Genomic DNA, 20,687 nt, shown 5'->3' on the forward strand with positions numbered 1-20,687 from the left:
GAATGTCTTTACTAAATAAACTACTAAACCTCTGAATTAGTGTGCAATAAATTCGGAATAAAGTGCTACATTTCAAGAGTGAACATTGATCAACATTTCTTCCAGCATCAACAGCTCTCAGGTATTTACTATTCTATTGACCGGCTGTACTGCACATTCAGCTGTTGTTACCCATGGTTTGACACAATTTGGAGCTCAGCATGCATGCATACAGTATGCTGCCTGTGTGAAATGCTATTCCCAATGAGGCATCATACCTCAAGCTTCTTACAGCAAATGGAAGAGGCTCACAGTGAGAGTTGCTTCACTATGGGGACACACACCTACATTGTGGTTCTCAATCGGCAGAAAACCATCCCACAAGGTTTCTGTTCACCTGCACTAACATCAGCCTGCCTCCATCTCCTCCATGGAGGGAAATTGAAATTGTCTTGCTGTATGTTCACTACCTGCGTTTTCCTACTGAGTTTGGTTCATACAGAGGGGCAGCTGTAACATTAGCATGCATATGAAGTTGAAAAGAACCAAATATGTTGTTAAAATTTGCAATCATTTTTATTTTTTGCAATAATTACCATTTTTCTCTCATTAAAACTAACATCCATAATGACAGATGGGAGCATCTTCCTCTGTGTAATGATCAGGGGTGGACAGTAACGGAGTAAATTTACTTAAGTACTGTACTTAAGTACAGATTCTGAGGATTTTTACTTTACTCAAATACTAGAATTCTTTCATACTTATTACTCTTACTCAAATACATTTCCAAGATAAGGATTTTTACTCTTACTCGAGTTAATTTCTGAGAAGGCTCATGAATACTCATTACTTTTAGGTTTGCCTGTTGTTTTTTTGCCCCCCCCCCCCCCCAATGCAATTGGCCACATGCAGTGTTCGTCAAAGAAGGAAACCTATCACAGCACACGTTCTCAACTGGGATTTACGTAAAAGCGGAATACGTCCCCTACCCAATCATCTCAAAAAAGACCGCGGTGGCAATGGCGACTGCCGAAGAAGCCTCCGTTGAATCTGATGAACATGATGAGCCGGAGTTTTATGAGGTGGAGGAAGAAAATCCATGGCCTCATCTTAAAGATATGTTCAAGTTTGTTGAAGTGAAAAAGGACAACGCGGACTCAGAAAATAAAAAGTACATTTTAAAATGCTTATTGTGTTTGCTGAAGAAAAACTGACAAAAGTCACACCTAGAGACCTCTTGTCAATTAATTTTACAGTACTACAGACTGACAGAGACTGGCGGACACAGGGCCACAGAGACACACAGACTTGGGGGGGAGACAGACAGACAGACAGACAGACAGACAGACAGACAGGTGGGGGGAGACAGACAGTCTGGGGGAGACAAATATTGTGGTACTGGGATATGTCCTTCCTGTAAACATTGAGTTGTTGAAAGCAGAGATTTAGTTTGTTGTAAAGCAGTGGTTCTCAACCAGTAGTCCACCAGTGTGTCCTTTAGGGGTTCCAGTTGGTCCCCAGTTAAACGAGTTGGTTGGGCCTCTATGGCTCCATTTGGTCTTGTGTGTGTATGGAAGGGGGGAATTGTTTAATAAAATGTGAAAATGACATAATTGTCCTCTTTGATGATTCCATTAATTGTATTTCCATTTTTATAGATGTTGGGGAAGGCTTGGTACAGTATAACAATGGTTCTACAGGCAAGCACATCAGTGCAGGTGGTTTCAAAGAGTTTTTTTCTGAAACGAGAGATACAAGGTACTATATATAAAATTGTAAAATGACAGTAATTCAGTCAGGTCCATTCTCATCAAAGATTAAAAAAAAATTTACTCTTACTCTTACTTTAAGTACATTTAAAAGCATTTACTCTTGAATACTTAAGTACATTTAAAAGCAAGTACTTTTTTACTCTTACTCGAGTAATGTATTGACTGGGCTTCTCTTACTTGTAGCGGAGTAAATTTTGAGTATTTGTACTCTTACTCAAGTACTGGGGTCAAGTACTCTGTCCATCTCTGGTAATGATTCGTGGACCAAAAGTGTTTGGAATCAGCAGCATTACTCATCCATCCATCCATTTTTTCAGTTCAATCTACCATAGAGCAAAGTGATGAGCTGTGATGATTAGACAAATAAGGCAAACATGAAGGTATTCTAAGTAAGATTGTATTTTTTCTTCAGTTTTATTTAGCAACAGAAGTTTATTTTCAGAGAATTTTATTAAAGATAGATATTTAGCTCCATGTCCTTCAAGATGTCTGTAGGCTATATTTCTCAGAGAAGATGGGGAAATAGTCTGATGCTGCATTTGTGGGGGATTGGGGCATGTGACCCAAGGCAATTTTCTTTTCAACTACACTCTTATCAACTGTAGTCTTATCAGGATCATTCATCTCAGTCAGCAGTGCAGTTTTGAGTCAACCTCAAGTCAATATTTTTTTATCTACCATGCTGGCAGGAGCAGATTTGAGAGCGTGACATTGGAAAGATAATCACTTCAAGAGGACACATGGTCTTCTCTCACAAGAGCGCTGCTTAAATGGTCGGAACCAAGTAGCCAAGTCATTGTGGTTTAAACCTAAAGTGAGATGCATAGAGTGCATGGCTATTAATAATTTTTAAAAATCCTTTTTGCTACTTACAGGATGCAGAATGACTCTTAATTAACCCATTTACCCTTTCTGATCATTGTTTGCTATAGCTCACTTCCATAATGTAATTAAAGGAATTGATTGTCATGCTTATTGCAACAACTTGTTACAGACACATACAGTATCTCATGAAATGATAGCTGTACTGATTAAGTCTGGATGAGGACAAGGATTGTACTAATATAATTCAGTGTTGAAATTATATCATGTATTTATTCAAGCTATTATAAAAGAAAGGGCTGTTTCCACCTCATTATGTTGAAATATTTTAGAGTCTTCACAAAAGAGCTATTTAAGGACATTCACGCCAAAGCAGTGACATGATTAGCCTTTATTCTACACTAACTTCCTTGCATGTTTAGGAGAATTCCTCATGTCTTCTTCAGTGACTAAAACCAAAGAGGAAATTGATTTGGATTGAGGTCTAAAAAACCTAATGACCCTTGTTCATAGCCTCTTTTTGCTCTATTCAATTATTGATCTAAATATTTGTTTCTTTAGCGCCATAATAAACCTGTCACAATGACTAATGGTCAGTCCTGAGGTCCACTGAGGTCCAACTGCAGTTTATTTACCTTGTAGCTTAGCATATGATGAAGAAAGTAATCCCATCCATACAATTGTGCCCCTCCACCTCTCTTGCCCCCCTTCTCTCTGACACTTGTTTTTAATGGCATCATAAATTATGTTTAAACAAATCAAATACCGTAACACCAAACACACACACACACACACACACACACACACACATACACACACACACTGGGTATCTTAAAAACAGAAAAAAATTACTAGCGGCCATAATATCCTACATTTATATGATAATATTTCAGACCCTTTTCCTCTTTTCTTTAGTCGGTCTGACTGACACTTCAGCATTTCGACAGTCAGGGAGTCAAACAAAGCTGTTTTTATGGATGGACCATTATACAAGAACTGCATGGGGAATCTATGAGAATGCAATCCAGGTGTCACTGCCCCTTGGTAATGTCTCTCGTCTTCAGGAATTCATTTTCTCAGCAGCACCACTTGAAAATGACATTCCGATACCATTTACATGGAAATCACTTTGCCTCTTCATCTGTAATAGTGGCTTGTCTGCAGACAGGACCTCTCTGAGGGCTGGACTATTAATGGATATTACAAAGTAAAGACAGACAGGGAAAAAGAGAGAAAGAAATGAGAATGAAAAAAAAAATAAGTCAAGGCTTTGGGTATTAAAGGATGAAATGGACTCTGAAACTGAGAAAGCATAATGAACTAAAGTCCCACTTCTACTCTTAAACATGTGAATCCTCTCTTTCATTTAATGCATAACGCTCTTTCTCAAATACACAGACAAACATTTATCACAGTGTATGAAAACTAACTTTTTATTTTATTTTTTTATTTTTTTTGGTCGTCTTTGGAAAGATGCATATGAGCATATTATCTTGTGAGACAGTTTATCTAGTAAAAATACATTATTGCCCTGTGATGGCACCATGAAGCAAAACAAAGATCTCAAAAAGACATTATAAATGATAGGAAGATATAACAAAAGCAGCGTTACCTTAGTTTAAATAGGATTGTACGCAAAGCGTTTCACAGATGCTGTTTGCCTCTCCACACTCTGCAAGGACATGAATGCATGCTCATGCATTGTACGAACAAACAACACCACAGCTGGGACTACAATCTGGAAGCAAAATAATTTGAATGTAATTCTTGTTTCTAAATAATAACCATGGCATAATGAAACTAAATCATGTGTAATATGCAAAGCCCCCTTTTAGAACTGTTCACATAATAAATCCTCTTAATTTTTGTTTGTTGAACATCCCTGACAAATGGGGATAAAGTTTGGGCATAAAGGTTGTTTGATTGGATTAACACTGCCTCCACCTGGCATTACAGTAGCACTACTAGATGGAGCTCATCACGCCACATGTACATAATAATAATAATAATAATAATAATAATAATAATAATAATAATAATAATAATAATAATAATAATAATAATAATAATAATAATAATAACATTATTATTATTATTAATATGGTTATTGTTATTTATATTTTAATATTATTATTATTCATGTGGCCGCAAGGGGGCACAAGCCAGTGTGTTATTGTGCTGTCCCCAAGCCCGGATAAATACAGAGGGTAGAGTCAGGAAGGGCATCCGAAATAAAACTTTTACCAAATCAAACATGCTTCTCAAATCTATGATTTCCATACCAGAGCGGTCGAGGCCCGGGTTAACAACGACCACCATCGGTGCTGTTCACCCACAGGGTGCCGGTGGAATTGGACTACTGTTAGTCAGAGACGGAGAGTAGAAAAGTGTGAGAAGAGAGAGAAGCGGAACGCCAGGACTGAGAGTAGGGGTGCTGAATGATGGAACTATGACTGGAAAAGGTAGAGAATTGGTAGACATGATGCAGAGAAGGAAAGTAGACATAATGTGTGTCCAGGAGACCAGGTGGAAAGGTAGCAAGGTTACAAGTTTAGGAGCAGGGTTCAAGTTGTTCTATCATGGTGTAGATGGAGTAGGAGTTATCTTGAAGGAGGAGTTTGTTAGGAATGTCCTGGAGGTAAAAAGAGTGTTGGATAGAGTGACGAGTCTAAAGCTAGAAGTCGAAGGTGTGATGGTCACTGTTGTCAGTGGGTATGCTCCACAGGTAGGATGTGAACTCAAGGAGAAGGAGAAATTGTGGTTGGACTTTGATGAAGTGATGCAGAGCATACCTAGAAGTGAGAGAGTTGTCATTGGTGCAGACTTCAATTGACATGTTGGTGCAGGAAACAGGTGATGAGGAGATGATAGGCAGGTTTGGTATCCAGGAGAGGAATGCAGAGGAACATTCCTCTCCTGGAAATGGAAATGGCTATAGTGAATACTTTCTTCCAGAAGAGGCAGGAGCATAGGGTGACATATAAGAGTGGTGGTAGGAGCACACAGGTGGACTACATCTTGTGTAGACGGTGTAACCTGAAGGAGATCAGTGACTGCAAAGTAGTGGTAGGTGAGAGTGTAGCCAAACAGCATAGGATGGTGGTGTGTAGGGTGACTCTGGTGGTGAGGAAGATGAAGAGGGCAAAGGCAGATCAGAGGACAGAATGGTGGAAGCTTAAAAAGGAAGAGTGTTGCATGACTTTAAGGAAGCAGATAAGACAGGTGGTCAGGAGGTGCTTCCAGGCGACTGGACAACTACAGCTAATGTGATCTGGAAGGAAAGTAGAGAAGGAGACTTGGTGGTGGAATGAGGAGGTACAGGAGTGTATACAGAGAAAGTGGTTAGCTAAGAAGAAATGGGACACTGAGAGGACTGAGGAGAGTAGACAGGAGTACAGGCCTGTCTGTACATAGCTGCTGAAGCAATATTTCTGATATCGTCAAATATGCAGTGAAAATGGTCACAACACTCTAACTTGCAATTTTTGTGACGCCGTTACGATTACTTAATTTCCGATTTCTTTAGAGTCTTTAAATGCAACATTAGTTATGCGTGCCATGCGTGTTTGCAAAGCCGATAGGTGGAAAAACACAAACGTCATCACGTAGAGCGGAACGTCTTGGAGAAGATAAACAAAAAGGAAGGAAGCCTTCGGCCATACAATCGCGGCAAAAATTGGTTCAAAATTTTAGCCTGCAAGCTACAGTTAGCGGCTACATGTGCCCTCATATAGCTTAAGTAATCATCTTTAGTTCGGTCGCAATCATGGACGAGGCAATAGTGTTTCGTATGAGTGCATTTTCCGAACAAGGAGGGAGGAAATACATGGAGGATGTTGTCGAGATAAGAATCGAGTATGAGCCGACGTCGTCGCCAGTCGAAGATTATCCAAAGTCGCAGAGACATGGAGGACAGGGAGACGCGGAGAACGAACCCACCAAACAATCGGAAAGCGAGACACAAGACCGTATAGTGACTACCGAATCTGGGCCAGTGACTGAAATGTGGGTTGAGAGTCTATCGAGTGAGGACGGTGACAAACACAGTGAACCGGCATCACGAGAAAAAGTCACGGAGCATGAAGTCAACACGAGGAAGTCCGTGGCGTTTTTCGCTGTGTTTGATGGTCACGGAGGCCGAGAAGCTGCACATTTCGCGAGGGAGAATCTGTGGGATTTGTTGAAGAGGCAGCGAGGGTTTTGGTCAAAGGATCACAGTGAGGTGTGTGTTGCTCTTCGGAAAGGGTTCATCGCCTGTCACCATGCTATGTGGAAAGAGCTACGTGAGTAACTTCACTTAAGCTTGTCGTTCATTCCCGTATTTCTACTACTGCCTGTGTTTTGTTTTGTTGTTGTTGTTGTTGTTGTTGTTGTTTGTTTTACGGCGCATTGGTCATAATTGATTACTGATTTAAAGCTGAGACAGCATCCTCCGCTGCTGGCATGACGGTAAGCGATCAGACTAGTTATAAGACTAGTTAGATCAGATTAGTTATAAGATGGTGAGTGGTTTAAAGGAGAAACGCATTCGTATTACTTCGAGCAAGTTCAATTGACTAGTTGACAGATTTGAAGTCAATATGCACAGTCTCCTCAGTCAGGTGTGTTGCTGCTGTGAAATATATTTACATCTGCAAGTCTTTTACAACTGTTTAACTTTGACCACAATGGATCAGATCAAATGAATCAGTTGACTTAATATTCTGTCTCATTCTCTTATAGCTGAGTGGCCAAAGACTATCACTGGCCTCCCCAGCACATCGGGCACCACAGCCAGTGTGATTGTGATCCGAGGAGTTCACATGTACGTTGCCCACGTTGGAGATTCGGCAGTTGTGGTTGGAGTCAAAGAAAATGACTCTGATATCACACTTCAGGCTCTTGAGCTAACTCAAGACCATAAACCTGAACTTCCTAAAGAAAAGGAGAGGATTGAACGACTGGGTGGCAGGTGAGTTAGTGAACATCACCTCATACAGGATATTTCCTGTGGAGATGCGTTTGTGGGTAAATATTAGAGCATCAACAAATTGAATACCACAAATAGGGCAAATGTCTTCTTATGTCTGTTTTTTGTTAAACGCTGTGTCACATTTGTTGTTCTTTTTATTATTAGTGTAATGAAAAAATCTGGGGTGAACCGTGTTGTATGGAAGAGACCAAGACTGACCCACAATGGCCCTGTTAGAAGGAGTACAGTCATAGACCAGATCCCCTTCTTAGCTGTGGCCCGGTCCCTTGGTACGAGTGACATACTGTCTGCCTAGATTTGTCTTCATAAACTTGTATTTGTGAATACCGTCTTGCTGCAGTTATTCCTGCATAAGACAGTGTTTTCTTATGTGTTGAAAGGTGATCTGTGGAGCTATGATTTCTACAGCGGGGAGTTTGTAGTCTCTCCAGAGCCTGACACCACTGTGATGACCCTGGACCCCAAACGCCATCGCTACATCATCCTCGGCAGTGATGGACTGTGGAATATGATGCCGCCCAAGACTGCGGTTAATATGTGTTGTAGCCATGACAAAATGGTGGTAAGTAATTATGCATAATCACGGTTTCTTTCATTTTTTAAACTGGGAGTAGTTTCATTTTTGACTGTTTGAAGATGTTGGACCCTTGGTCACTGTTTCTTATGTAGTCTAATTTCAACATGACTTAACTGAAATTCAAGGGCCCAAAGGGGATGTCCTGTGCCCGCCGTCTGGGATGTACAGCCCTGCTATTTTGGAAGGAACGCATGCTCCGTGCCGACAACACAACAGTGATTGTCCTGGCCCTACAAGAACGCGAAGGCCCACCCATCCCTATGCATCGAGATGAGATCGTTGTTGACATGGCAACAGGAATTGACCACGTTCCATACCCAGGCACAACTTACAACACGTGTGAAGTCCCAAAGGTACCATAGCTTTGTTTCATTAGGAATAATGGAAGAGTGGGTCACTGCTGAATATTTTTATGTATTTGTTTGTTGTTTGCTATTCACTTTGTTGTCCTTTTCTTCATCCCAATCCATTCCTATTACCAGTAGGTTTTAAAGGTTTCTAGTCGGCATTGCTTGTTAACGCGGTCATGTTCAATGCATCCCTTCTTGTTTTCGGGGCCAACAGGCGGAGCATGGGGATGACATGTTTTATGAAGAAGATGAGATATATGGAGAAGATCATGAGGGATGGCCGTGCCTGGAGTGGTAGTGAGGTGAATGCTCAGATATAAAAATTTGTCAGCAATACCTATTAGTGATATAGCATGTAAGGAAAGTGCAAGTTAGTCCTTGCTCAGACAAGTGTTAGCTACATTGGTATTGATGCTTCGCTGCTATAGAAGATATGTCGTTATCTATGGTTTATTGTATTTCTTCAGTGGTTTTGATTTAGACATGTCAAAGCTTTTCTACCCAATTTTGAGCCATTTCTCTAACTTCACTCTTTATTTGACTGAAGCACTATTTAAAGGCAAGATTCTGCGTTTTCTAAGTTTTAGTAGTGCTTTCTGTAGCTTTTACAGGACAGTGATTCTCTTTCCAAGGTTTTTGGGGAATTTTTTGTATTTTGCTTCAAAAATACATTTTAATTGACATTTATGTAGAAAATAAGTGCGTAGATACCTAATCAAGAGATTTACAGTACAAATACTTTGCCAATCACCCTTCAGCCTCAGCATTTTCTGTTTGAAACACATAACTGTATTTACTTCGCACATTTTTTCCAATCCACTGTATCATATTTATCATTATCAATCATCTTTGTCTCATCTTCAGTGTTACGTTGACAAATGACAATTTCCGTTGAATTTTTTTTTCTTTTTACAGTTTATTTCTTCTTAAAAATGAATGTGTTTTATTTGAACTAGTGCATGAATAAAATGATTAAAAAATCAATTAAATTGTACTTGTTTTCCAGTGGAGTGGAGCGCTGAAAGCTCCCTGGCCGTTCAGAGAAAGTTCCACGCCTCTGGAACAGACATTCAGGCTGTGTGAGGCAGCTTTCTGCGCCACTGCACAGCTCTTACCAGACGTTACCACGCTGCACCCCTCAGATGGTCCTGTGACCATTTTGGAAAAGCAAGACTCTACAACCCAAATGGACTGCACTGCTTCTGCCCCTCCTCTGAAAAGGTCTCGCCATTTCCCAAACACGCACCCTGAACTCAAAGGTCCTCGCTGTCAGCTTTGTCAGTCGTCCGACAAAAGTTACCCTCAGGAGACGGCCCAGAGCAATGAACACACTGAGCAAACTCAAACTCACGCTCAGAAGAGGGAACGACACGCCTCAGACGAACATGGCATCCTACCGCAGCATCACAATCCCGCTTTGTGCGTGTGCTGAATCTCTTCGTTGTTGCTCTGTGGCTGGAGAGATCATCTGCATCATTTGTGTATTGGGTGTGGCACAGGCGTGTTCATAGATGTATTTGTTTCACATAGAGTCTTTGTTTTTGTAAATATCTGAGAAATTTGAGATTGTATATGTGTTGCTATAGAAAAGGTTCTTCCTGCCCTCTTCCATGCCCCTCTTTAAATTTTAGCATGATTTAAAATTTTAGATTCCCATCGATCTGCAGAGTCTATTTTCTTATGGATTAAAAGTATATACAAAAGACTTATTTCAAAGAGGATATGTCTCTGCAATCTGATGGAATGTGTGACACATGCAATCCTATTTCTATCACCAAAAAAACAGTATTTTAAATCTTTCGATTTGTTGGACATCCTGAGTGAGTCAATCCCTGACTGGGGTTAATATCTCAAACCGGCTGTTCGGAATCATTCCTCATTGATGAAATAAGCGGTTCGCAATCATACAATGGTAAAAAATAGTGGACACAATTTCATGAGCTATGGTTTCAGATATCATGCAGACTTTGATTTTATGCATTATTTATTTTACGTGTGTTGAACACTTGTTATTTATGTACTGTCTTGATGGCAGGTGCTACTAGACCAGTTGGTGTCACATACATTGTTTGAGAGGAAGTTTTAAAGGGGATCGGTTCCCCCCAAAGGAAGAATCTAACCTAAATTCCTTTTCTTTGCAGTCATAGTAATTCATTCCTTCTGTCAGTCCCTTTGAATGATTTAGAGAATTAACTCAATGTTACATGTCACTTTGAAACTTTGGGCCTTCAAGTGCATAGGTTTGAACTGTAGGCCGTGGAGGCTGTTAGGGGTGACGGTACTGTACGATGATGTAAAAGCCGATGCCTGAAACTGACTGTATGATGGTCTGGAATCTACATTTTAATTTTTTTTTTCTCAGTTGTAGTGTCCTCCAGGAACTAGTATCATTTTGATAGGTCTTCCTCTAATATGATATATTTATACCAATGTGTGTGGTTTGCTTCCAGAACGTGCATTCTTGTCTGCACGTATAAAACAACATATGGTACAAGTGTCTAAATTAGTAAATTACCGTTTCTTTTTATATATGATAAATTTCAGTTACAACTGGTGTTATTATGGCAGCTCACTTATTCTAGCTAATTTTTTTGGCCTCTTTTTACTTATGTAAGTGTCATGTTTGCCTTAACACTGAGAGGTCACCAGTGCTTCTTCTACTTGTTTACATGTCTGGGACTTCAGCAGATGAGAATATCTAGGACATTTTGGTGTATGTGTGATTGTGGCCCAGCCTTGACCATTCGGTGTCACTTTACCATATAGACTACAGCATACTAAACCTGCTCCAACACCTGATTTGTGATTTTTTTAAGTTATATTACAGAAGAGTTAGTGGATTTTGTACAGTACGTGAATATGCAATATAAGTTGTGCTGTACAATATTATGCAAAGTATTTGGATTTTTCAGGATTATGGCATGCTCATAACTGCTGTGTGTTGTGAAATGTCCAGAGGTAATGGATGCCAATGGGCATGTGGTTTTGTTTTTAAAAATTACAATACTTGGCTTTATATCCACTGCAGCCATTTTCTTGACTAAATATACAGTATAGCTGACATGCTTTGAAAGTGACTGGATATACAATGTGTGTTGTAATAAAGTTCTCATTTTCCAAATGAAGTGGTCGTGTCTGTTGTGACGTGTGTTGTTGAGGCAGGGAAATGCCATTGTGACATGGATGACTAAACCCAACTATTTTTGGCTGTATTATTCCTGAGGATAATGTAGAGGTACTGGCTCACGTCACAACTCGTCATCTCGACTTTACTGCCATCTGCAGTCCCCCAGCAGATGGCAGTAATGTCCAGGCATTGAACAGTTGCGATTACAACTTCATAAATCTTGAGCAGTGTCTTCCAATTCACTCACATACTCACAGTAAACCCAGCTTTTTAAATAAAGTTGGTTGAAAATGATTTTGTTATAAAGTGGAGTTAACTTGTAAATTTCTTATTTTTTATGCTAAAGGGTGACTAAATTCTAATTATATTCAAGTCCCAAATCATTTTAGTTTTGTATTTAATAAAATAACAGAACCCCTGAGTTCAGATGGTTTTTTTTTTCAGCTTCTGTTTCAGTTGTTCCCTGGAAAGCAAGACTTGTAAGTTAACATAGAGGAAAGATTAAAAAATTGCTCAGAGAAATGCTAAATTAACATTTAACAATTACCTGAAAAAACTGCTGATGTCATTAAAATATCCCAAACAAGTGAGAAAATGGATCTTGAGTTTTGTAAATGTTCTGAATCTTGCACATTTGAAATAACTGTTTTTTAAATTAACCTAAACAAATTGAAGTTTCATAAATGTAAGCGGCTCAGTGAATGTTGAACTGTTATGCGGAATGTTAACCAGCATAGAGATGGCTGATTTTTAAATGTGATATGAAATAGCGTCAAAAAAAAACCCAGAATTTATTTTGAGACATGATTTCTATATGACTTACAATTTACTGTACTTTGGAAACACATCGTCTTTATTCAGTTTCTTAGATGTTACAAACATCAGATCGGTGATAGCAATGTCTTAACTTCAATATTTTATTGACTGTCAGCCCAGCATCTGCTGACCTGCCTTATATGCAACACTCCCCACTTACTGCAGACAATCTGTCACTGTATATCAGCCAGTGAAGCGTCAGTGGCCGCCATCTCTCCCTCCTTTCCCTCTTGTATTTTACTACAAATCACCTTCATCATAGCAACCTAGCAGGAACTTGGGATGAAATGCACTGGCTTGCAGTGCTAATACTTTTTACATCACCAACAACATAAGGCCTTTATTTCTCACCAGTCACCAAACTATACATTCAATGAGCAAAGTGGGAAAAGATTTCACAGACAAATTGGTAAAACCATTAGCACTTAAGTAAATGATCGTATTTTCTATCTGCTTCATATTAACGTTCCCTGAACACCTAAACGTAGCTACAGAGGTACACGGCAGAAGATGATGATACGGACCTAAAACCCTCCAGATTTATTTTCCATCAAGCAACTCTTGAAAAGTATGATCCATGGAGGCCCCACCTCCCAACCCACAGGCAGATGGCAGATCTGCCAGTGATTTAATGCTGGATCTAATTTGCATCCTGCGGGTTCTACTTCCACTCTGTCTCTGTAACATGCATGTCACAAATGTGCATTAGCTTACAGCTACAACCTCTCCAAAGAGTGTCCAATGAAATTTTGAATATCAAATTAGACTGATGTTCATCTTGCATCTTCTCGTTCTTAACATGCACTGGAGGAGTGAGAGCTGTGAGCATCGCAACCTTTGATGGAGCCCGTTCAACTTGTTCCTGTCCAGGTCCCCTGTCTCTTTGTGACAATATCGGGTGTTTCAACAGGCCTTTAATGGCTTGCCCTTTGCCACTCTTGGGAGGCTCTAGAAAGTGCTATGAGGAGAAACACACCTCCAGTTGATGGGAGATGACGTGCCCTCCTTTTGTCTCTTCTCTTTAACTTCAATAAGGCAGGAAGGTTTATAATCAAATCCTTTTCACCATAAAAGCAATTAATTTAATGTTTTACCCTTGTAAATGATTAGCCTCTGTTACAGACTTGGGTTTCTCCTGTCATCAATATTTATATGCGAAACGTCTCTGGTCTTGCTCTGTGGCTCACTCTTGTAGGATTTTCACAGGCATCTTGTGATGAATCAGTACATTTGTGGTTATGCTTTTTAGCTGATTTTGATGATAACAGCTAAATGTTTTAACACAATGACTTCCTTTTGTGGCAAGTCATGAGATCCACGCCACCAACATGCATCAGGCCTCTAGACCAGTGGTGTCTAGTCTGTGTTTTTGATCAGCATCATGTGGACCTTCACAGTAGACAAAGCACTTCCACAGTGTTCACTATCGATCAGGTAAAAGTCACCCACTTAGACGCAAGGCACCTTCACGCCTCACAGCTCACTTTTTTCACATCCTCACAATCACAGTTAATTTATTCACTCTCTTGAGCAAGAGTTGTGCACATTCAGCCTGACCAAATATTATACATTTTTTAGATTGCTTATGTACTTCTATTGCTGCTGTGGAAGTACAAATTTAGTTATTGCAGGATAAATACAGGACTGTATTATCTTATCTTGCTGCAAGTTGCACATAGTCATTTTTGACAGATGAATGCGAAGCATACTCCAAACCAAACTCTCTGATTTATAAATGTATCATTTTAACAAGTAAGCAAACAAATTTGCAGGTTGAGACAAACAATTTTATCAGCCTACAAATCCACTATGGAATATTTTGATACAATTTGTGTTTCTTTGAATTTAATCAAAGTTTAACCTTCCACTCCAGCCAACATTAACCCTTACAAAGCAGGGGTTTACCTTGAGTATGAGCTCCAGATTTTTAGCCTACAATTTACTTTTAATATCTGAATTAACATATTAATGTGTCAGAATACAGTTGTGTCAAGTGTTGAGTCCAAGAGATGTGGCCCAAGATGCTATGTTCTCATTTTGGAGCTGGATTTAGAGGTTTGTTGAGGCTAAGATTCTTAACCTTCTTTAAATCCTGTCATATATTCTTAGTCACACGTATTTCCCTCACCTCTCTAATTAAGGGCTAAAGGCTGATTGGCATGTTCAGATCCAAAGATTGTTTGTTAGGAATCAGTACTTCATGGGAACACATATAATATGATGTTTTGCATCTGGCAAATTTAGTAAAGAAACCTTTATGAGTCATTAAAGTTCTGTAAATCTTTCCAATGACGAACAGGACACAATCACTCAAGGCTTGGAGTTTGCTTGCTTGTTTTGGGAAAACTAAAATGCTGGAAAGTTATTGGCTTCAAATTCCAGATGAATATAGTTCAACTGCCAAACCAAAGGATTTATGAAAAAATGTGTGTCAGTGATAAGTGCTACGGTGTCTGTTAAGAACATTAAATGACGGAAAGCACTTCTTTTTTTTTTGAAGTCCATGGAAAAAAACATTTAATCTTCTGCTGGGGCTTTTCAGATCGCTTTCAGACATCCATCTGACCTCATACCTCTGAAGCCTGGATTATTACGCCATAGAGGGTCAATGGTGAAGCACAGGTGTTCTACCGAACACCCTGCACTCACACGTACGGGTTCATTGGTATTTGTGAATAGGTCTATTACTAATCCCGCTGACCTGATTTAACAGTGTGAAGACTTTAATCACTTTAATCACCTGTAATGCATTGTGCGTGATAGAGATTATGTGTCAAGAACTTTAGTGTAAATTCAAACCACTCAAAAGATATAACAAAAAAAACAATTACACGACACTCAAACACACATGAACCAACTGATATGGCTTTATTTCAAATATATTTATCCATATTGTAATTTGTCTTTTTTTACTCATAAATGTTTCATATAGTGTTTTATATTTAACTTGTTTTTAATGGCATCATAAATTATGTTTAAACAAATCAAATACTGTAACACCAAACACACACACACACACACACACACACACACACACACACACACACACACACACACACACACACACACACACACACACACACACACACACACAGACATAAATGGACTATGAAAAACAAGAGATGTAACATATAAATATGCTTCCAAACCAAGACTTTGAGCTAATAGACACAACTATCTTGGTAATTTGTGAATAACGTTCTCTAAAGGCGTTATCACTTTTTTGCCTCCACTGCCATCAGTGGAGGCAACTGATTCGGAGAAGCTACTGCTGTGCAAATACTTTTCAAGTCCTCTCAAAAGGGATCTTTTACATGAACACACTCAGACTCAAATTGGAGAATGTGAACACTGATCACTCCTGTCAGTCCTCCTAGAAAATGCGTACGACGTCCATAATAAAACAACCTGTAATGTAATGCAAATCATACCTATGAATACAAACATGATGCCATTGCTGCAAAGAATGCTTGTCAATGTTTGCACATACCATAAATGTCTGATTGTTTTGGTCGACGCTGGTTGCTCTTAACTATATTTTTGTCATGGTGTTTGTGCAAACGCTGAATATATACACACACAAAAGAAAATACATTTATTATAATGACATCTATGTCATTATATTAAATGGCATGGATGATGGACTGCGCAAGTGACAATTGCATAGCTTTGAAGCTATGCACTAGTTTTGACCATAGATCAAAGCTAGTGCATATGTAGATCAAAGCACTAGCTTTGATCTATGGTCTTACACTGGCCTTCTCCCTCGTGTTTCTATCTTATCCGGCTCCCGAGTGTACAAAAGTTTAAATTTGACCTTGACCTACTTTTCTCAAGGTCATCATCTCATTTTCATCCCCTTTGCCGCCCAAGTAATCTGCTTTTTGTTTCATATTTCTATCTGCAACGGTTGCAGATACGTGGTGGACTAATGAACGGAAGAACAAACGGACGAAGGACGAGCACTGACAATTACAATACATCACCGCTTTGAAGTGGGATGCAATTAATGACACTGATGAAGGTCTTACATGTTTTATTGAACAGTGAATTTACAGTGAACAAACTATTGAAAAAATGGCTTCCTGACTGTTTTTTACCAGAATTTAATGGATCACAGAAATCGTTTAACTTTTATGTTGTTGATGGCCTTTGTTTTGAAGTGGCATAAATGCCTCCCATATGCAGAAGCACACAAGCACAAACTGCCCTCTTGGTTTGTAATAACTGTGCTGGTTTGTTCGTAGCAACAGTAGCCAGTAAGGGAAATTAGCAAGGTATCCGTCATTGGATTTAATAAATGAGATAAAAAACAAACATCGCAAACTGTTTTCTGAGTTGATTTAACAAACAGAACTCAAACTGCTCAAACTCCATTCTTTAACCCTGTCATGCAATTATTATCACCACCACATTAAGCAGTTGACTTACATTTGATATACGACAGAGAGCAAGAATCCTGAGCAGCTCTTTGAAATGAACCTAACAGCCTTCTATGCTAGGAATGCAAAGATCTGAAGGTGAACTCTGCGTGAAGAGAAGACAGCATTCATTTCAAGTCCTTTATCAGTCCAGGTTTGGATGCCAAACTCCCTCTGTGTTCCACTTCTGTCAAAAGGAACATTTAAAATTCTCCATTGTCCATACCTTGGTTTATGATCATGTACTTTTAAAAAAAGGAGCCTCCACTGTACATTTTGTTTACTGGCCTTTGGCAAATGTCAGCAGGCTAACATGGTAATTATTATTACATCTTGCTTCAAAGCGGTGATGAATTGTAATTTTCAGTGTTCGTCTGCTCGTCCGTCCATTCGTTTGTCCGTCCGTCCGTTCATTAGTCCACCAAATATCTTCGTTGCAGATAGAAAGATGAAACAAAAAGCACATTACTCGGGCAGCAAAGGGGATGAAAATGAGATGATGAACTTAACCTTGAGAAAACTAGGTAAGATCACATTTCAACTTTTGCATACTCAGGAACTAGATAAGGTAGAAAGACGAGGAAGAAGGCCAGTGTAAGACCATAGATCAAAGCCAGTGCTTTGATCTATGAAAGTAGGTCAGAACACCAGCTTCGATCTGTAAATAGGTCAAGGTTTAAAATTTTGAATTCAGGGGTGTTGCGGGATGTTGCAGTCTCTGACTGCCTTATTACCATTTTCAATCAGCATTGATGTATCACCTTCATATCAGTCAAATCTGTCCCGTGGCCATTCAAATGAGATGTCTTTCCAGTCTGGGTCTGCATTCTGCACACATCAGCCTTCTGGGCATCAGCTGATGCCCAGAAGGCTGATGTGGACTTTGTTCCCATTAATTAATATAAGATGAATATGCTGGGCACAGGGAGCAATACACACACATCTAATTTCCAATCTAAGTTCTAAAATGTTCATCAAATAATTCTTATGTGTAATTATTGTAGTGTGACAAACAGCGGCCTACAGTTATTTAGAGCAGACACAGCACATTGACATTCATGCAGTCATGAGTCTGGTCTCTTGACATTTCTGAGCCCAATATCCTTTTAGCACAGGGCTGATTTGCTTTGCTGTCTTCATCACCCTGACAGTCACCAGGATTACAAAGGGCTTATTAGAAAGAGCTGCTTCCAGCTGTAGGAAATATGGTTGATGAGACTGTTGAGAGGGAGACACAAGTTAAGTTTCTTAAAGACTTTACAACAAATCTATTCAAATGTCTCTACAGTTTTATCACAACACATTTAGACATATCATTTGATTCAATATTTATATGTTAATTAGTGTGACTTTAAGGGGGTGGCAGTGGCTCAGGTGGCTCAGTGGTAGAGCGGGCGGTAGAGCAGGTCGTCCAATGTTCCGAGATTGGTGGTTCGATTCCCAATCCCCCCCAAAAAAACACCCGGAGTGTGACCTGACAGTGAGAGGTGTCAGTTCACATCCAGAGCACTGCCGAGGCGCCCTTGAGCGAGGCGCCGTCCCCCTTACAAGTCGCTCATTTGGGTGCACCACGAAAGAGCTGCCTGCCTCCCCCTGCATGTGTACAGGCCCCCTGAGAGTGTGTGTGTGTGTGTGTGTGTGTGTGTGTGTGTGTGTGTGTGTGTGTGTGTGTGTGTGTGTGTGTGTGTGTGTGTGTGTGTGTGTGTGTGTGTGTGCGCGTGTGTGTGTTTGTGTATTCAGGGCCTGTCCACACATGTATATGCATGATTCAACTAACTAGAGTGTGCCACTAATTTTCCTTCAGGGACTGAAATCAATATATGATTGAGACTACACGAGAGACCATCTGTTCGACCACCTATGCTCTTTGGAGGCAGCACCCGGACGTGCTTGTCATTATCACCGGTGACTTTAACCTCGTCACCTTGGACTCATCTCTCCCCACAATGGTCCAGTGTGTAGACTGCCCCACACGGAAGAACAGAACCATCGATCTGTTCTACACTAATGCTAAGGAGGCATACACCATCACCACCCTCCCCCCACTAGGTAAATCAGACCACAACCTAGTGTACCTACAGCCCACCTACATTCCGCTGGTGAAACGGCTGCCAGCAACAACACGACAGGTCAGGAGGTGGTCCTCGGAAGCAGAGGAAACGCTGAGGGACTGCTTCCAGACCACCAACTGGGATGTCATCGTGGGCTCACAGGGGGCGGACATTGAGGGGGCAGCTCAGTGTTTTACAGATTACATGAACTTCTGTGTGGACACCGTGGCCCCTGTCAGGACAGTCAGGTGTTAAGCCAACAACAAACCCTGGGTAACAATGGAAGTCAAGGCTGTCCTGAACAGGAAGAAGCGGGCGTTCAGGATCAAGAATGAGGAGGAGATGAGGAAGGCCCAGCAGGAAGTGAGACTCTGCCTGAGGGAAGCCAAGGAGGCATACGGTAGGAAGCTGGAGAAGCAGCTGGGGCGCAACCAGGTGCGGGAGGTCTGGAATGGGATGAGAACCATCACCGGACACGGGAAAGGGCGCAGCACTGTGGAGGGGAACAGTGAACAAGCGAATGAACTAAACAGCTTTTTCAATCGGTTCAGCTCCCCCACCACTCCATGCTCCTCGTCCCAGGCCTCTCCCGGCCCTTCAGACTGCTCCACTGATGCTCCCTCCTCCTGTGCTTCCTCTCCTTCCACCCCTGCCACTTCTCCTTCCACCCCTACCCCTGCCACTTCCCCCGAGCCCACTCCAAGAGCTTTGAATCTCAACGGCCCCACCTCAATCACTGGACTTCCAACCTCGCCACAACCTCCTGCTCCTCCCACGACCGAGATAATCATCACTGCAGACCTGGTGACGACAACCCTGCGGAGGCTCCATCCCTATAAGAAGGCTGGACCGGATAAGATCTCCCCAAGACTCCTCCGAACCTGTGCTTCGAAACTAGGGGACCCCCTGCAGTGATTGTTCAACCTCAGTCTGCGGCTGGGGAGGGTCCCGTCACTGTGGAAGACCTCCTGCATCGTCCCGGTACCCAAGTAAAGACGCCCTACTGAGCTCAACGACCACCGACCGGTCGCTCTTAACTCCCATGTAATGAAGACCCTAGAGCAACTGGTCCTGGAGCTCATGCGTCCACAGGTGCAGGGTGCAATGGACCCTCTCCAGTTCACCTATCAGGCCAAGGTTGGGTTTGATGACGCTGTCTTGTACCTACTCCACCGTGTGCTCTTCTACCCGGACACCGGGGGCTGTGCCGTCAGGGTGCCCTTCTTTGACTTTTCGAGCTCCTTCAACACCATCCAGCCCCGGCTCCTGCAGGAAAAACTGACCTCCATGGCTGTGGACCCCCACCTCGTGAGCTGGATCACGGACTACCTAACGAACAGACCCCAGTACATCCATATGAGGGACTGTTTGTCTTCTGTGGTGACCAGCAGCACGGGGGTGCCACAGGGGACCGTGCTCTCTCCCATTCTCTTCACCCTCTACACATCGGACTTGAAGCACAACTCGGATACATGCCACATACAGAAGTACTCCGATGACACTGCGATTGTGGCATGTATCCAGGAGGGTGATGAGGGGGAGTACAGGGCATTGGTGGCTAACTTTGTGGAGTGGTGCCAACAAAACCTGCTCCAGCTCAACATCTCCAAGACAAGGGAGATGGTGCTGGAGTTCCGGCGGGCATCTCCCTCTCCACAGCCAGTGATAATCGAGGGCAGTGAGGTGGTGGAGGTGGTAGGAAACTATAAGTACCTGGGACTGCAGCTAGACAGCAGACTGGACTGGTCACTCAACTCGGACTGTGTGTACAAGAAGAGGCAGAGCAGGATGTACTTCCTG

At 41.3% G+C, this 20,687-nt stretch overlaps 1 protein-coding gene across 1 annotated transcript; it reads left to right on the forward strand.

Moving 5' to 3' along the window:
* The first annotated feature begins 6,212 nt into the window (after window positions 1-6,212).
* Window positions 6,213-11,662, forward strand: LOC137606029 (protein phosphatase 1D-like). Its single transcript, XM_068331054.1, has 7 exons — window positions 6,213-6,856; window positions 7,296-7,524; window positions 7,690-7,814; window positions 7,926-8,107; window positions 8,248-8,475; window positions 8,687-8,774; window positions 9,479-11,662. The coding sequence occupies exons 1-6, from the start codon at window positions 6,340-6,342 to the stop codon at window positions 8,768-8,770; spliced, it is 1,365 nt and encodes a 454-aa protein (XP_068187155.1). The 5' UTR covers window positions 6,213-6,339; the 3' UTR covers window positions 8,771-8,774; window positions 9,479-11,662.
* The last annotated feature ends 9,025 nt before the right edge of the window (window positions 11,663-20,687 follow it).

Source organism: Antennarius striatus, chromosome 13 (genome assembly GCF_040054535.1).
Source record: "Antennarius striatus isolate MH-2024 chromosome 13, ASM4005453v1, whole genome shotgun sequence".
Lineage (NCBI taxonomy): Eukaryota > Metazoa > Chordata > Actinopteri > Lophiiformes > Antennariidae > Antennarius > Antennarius striatus.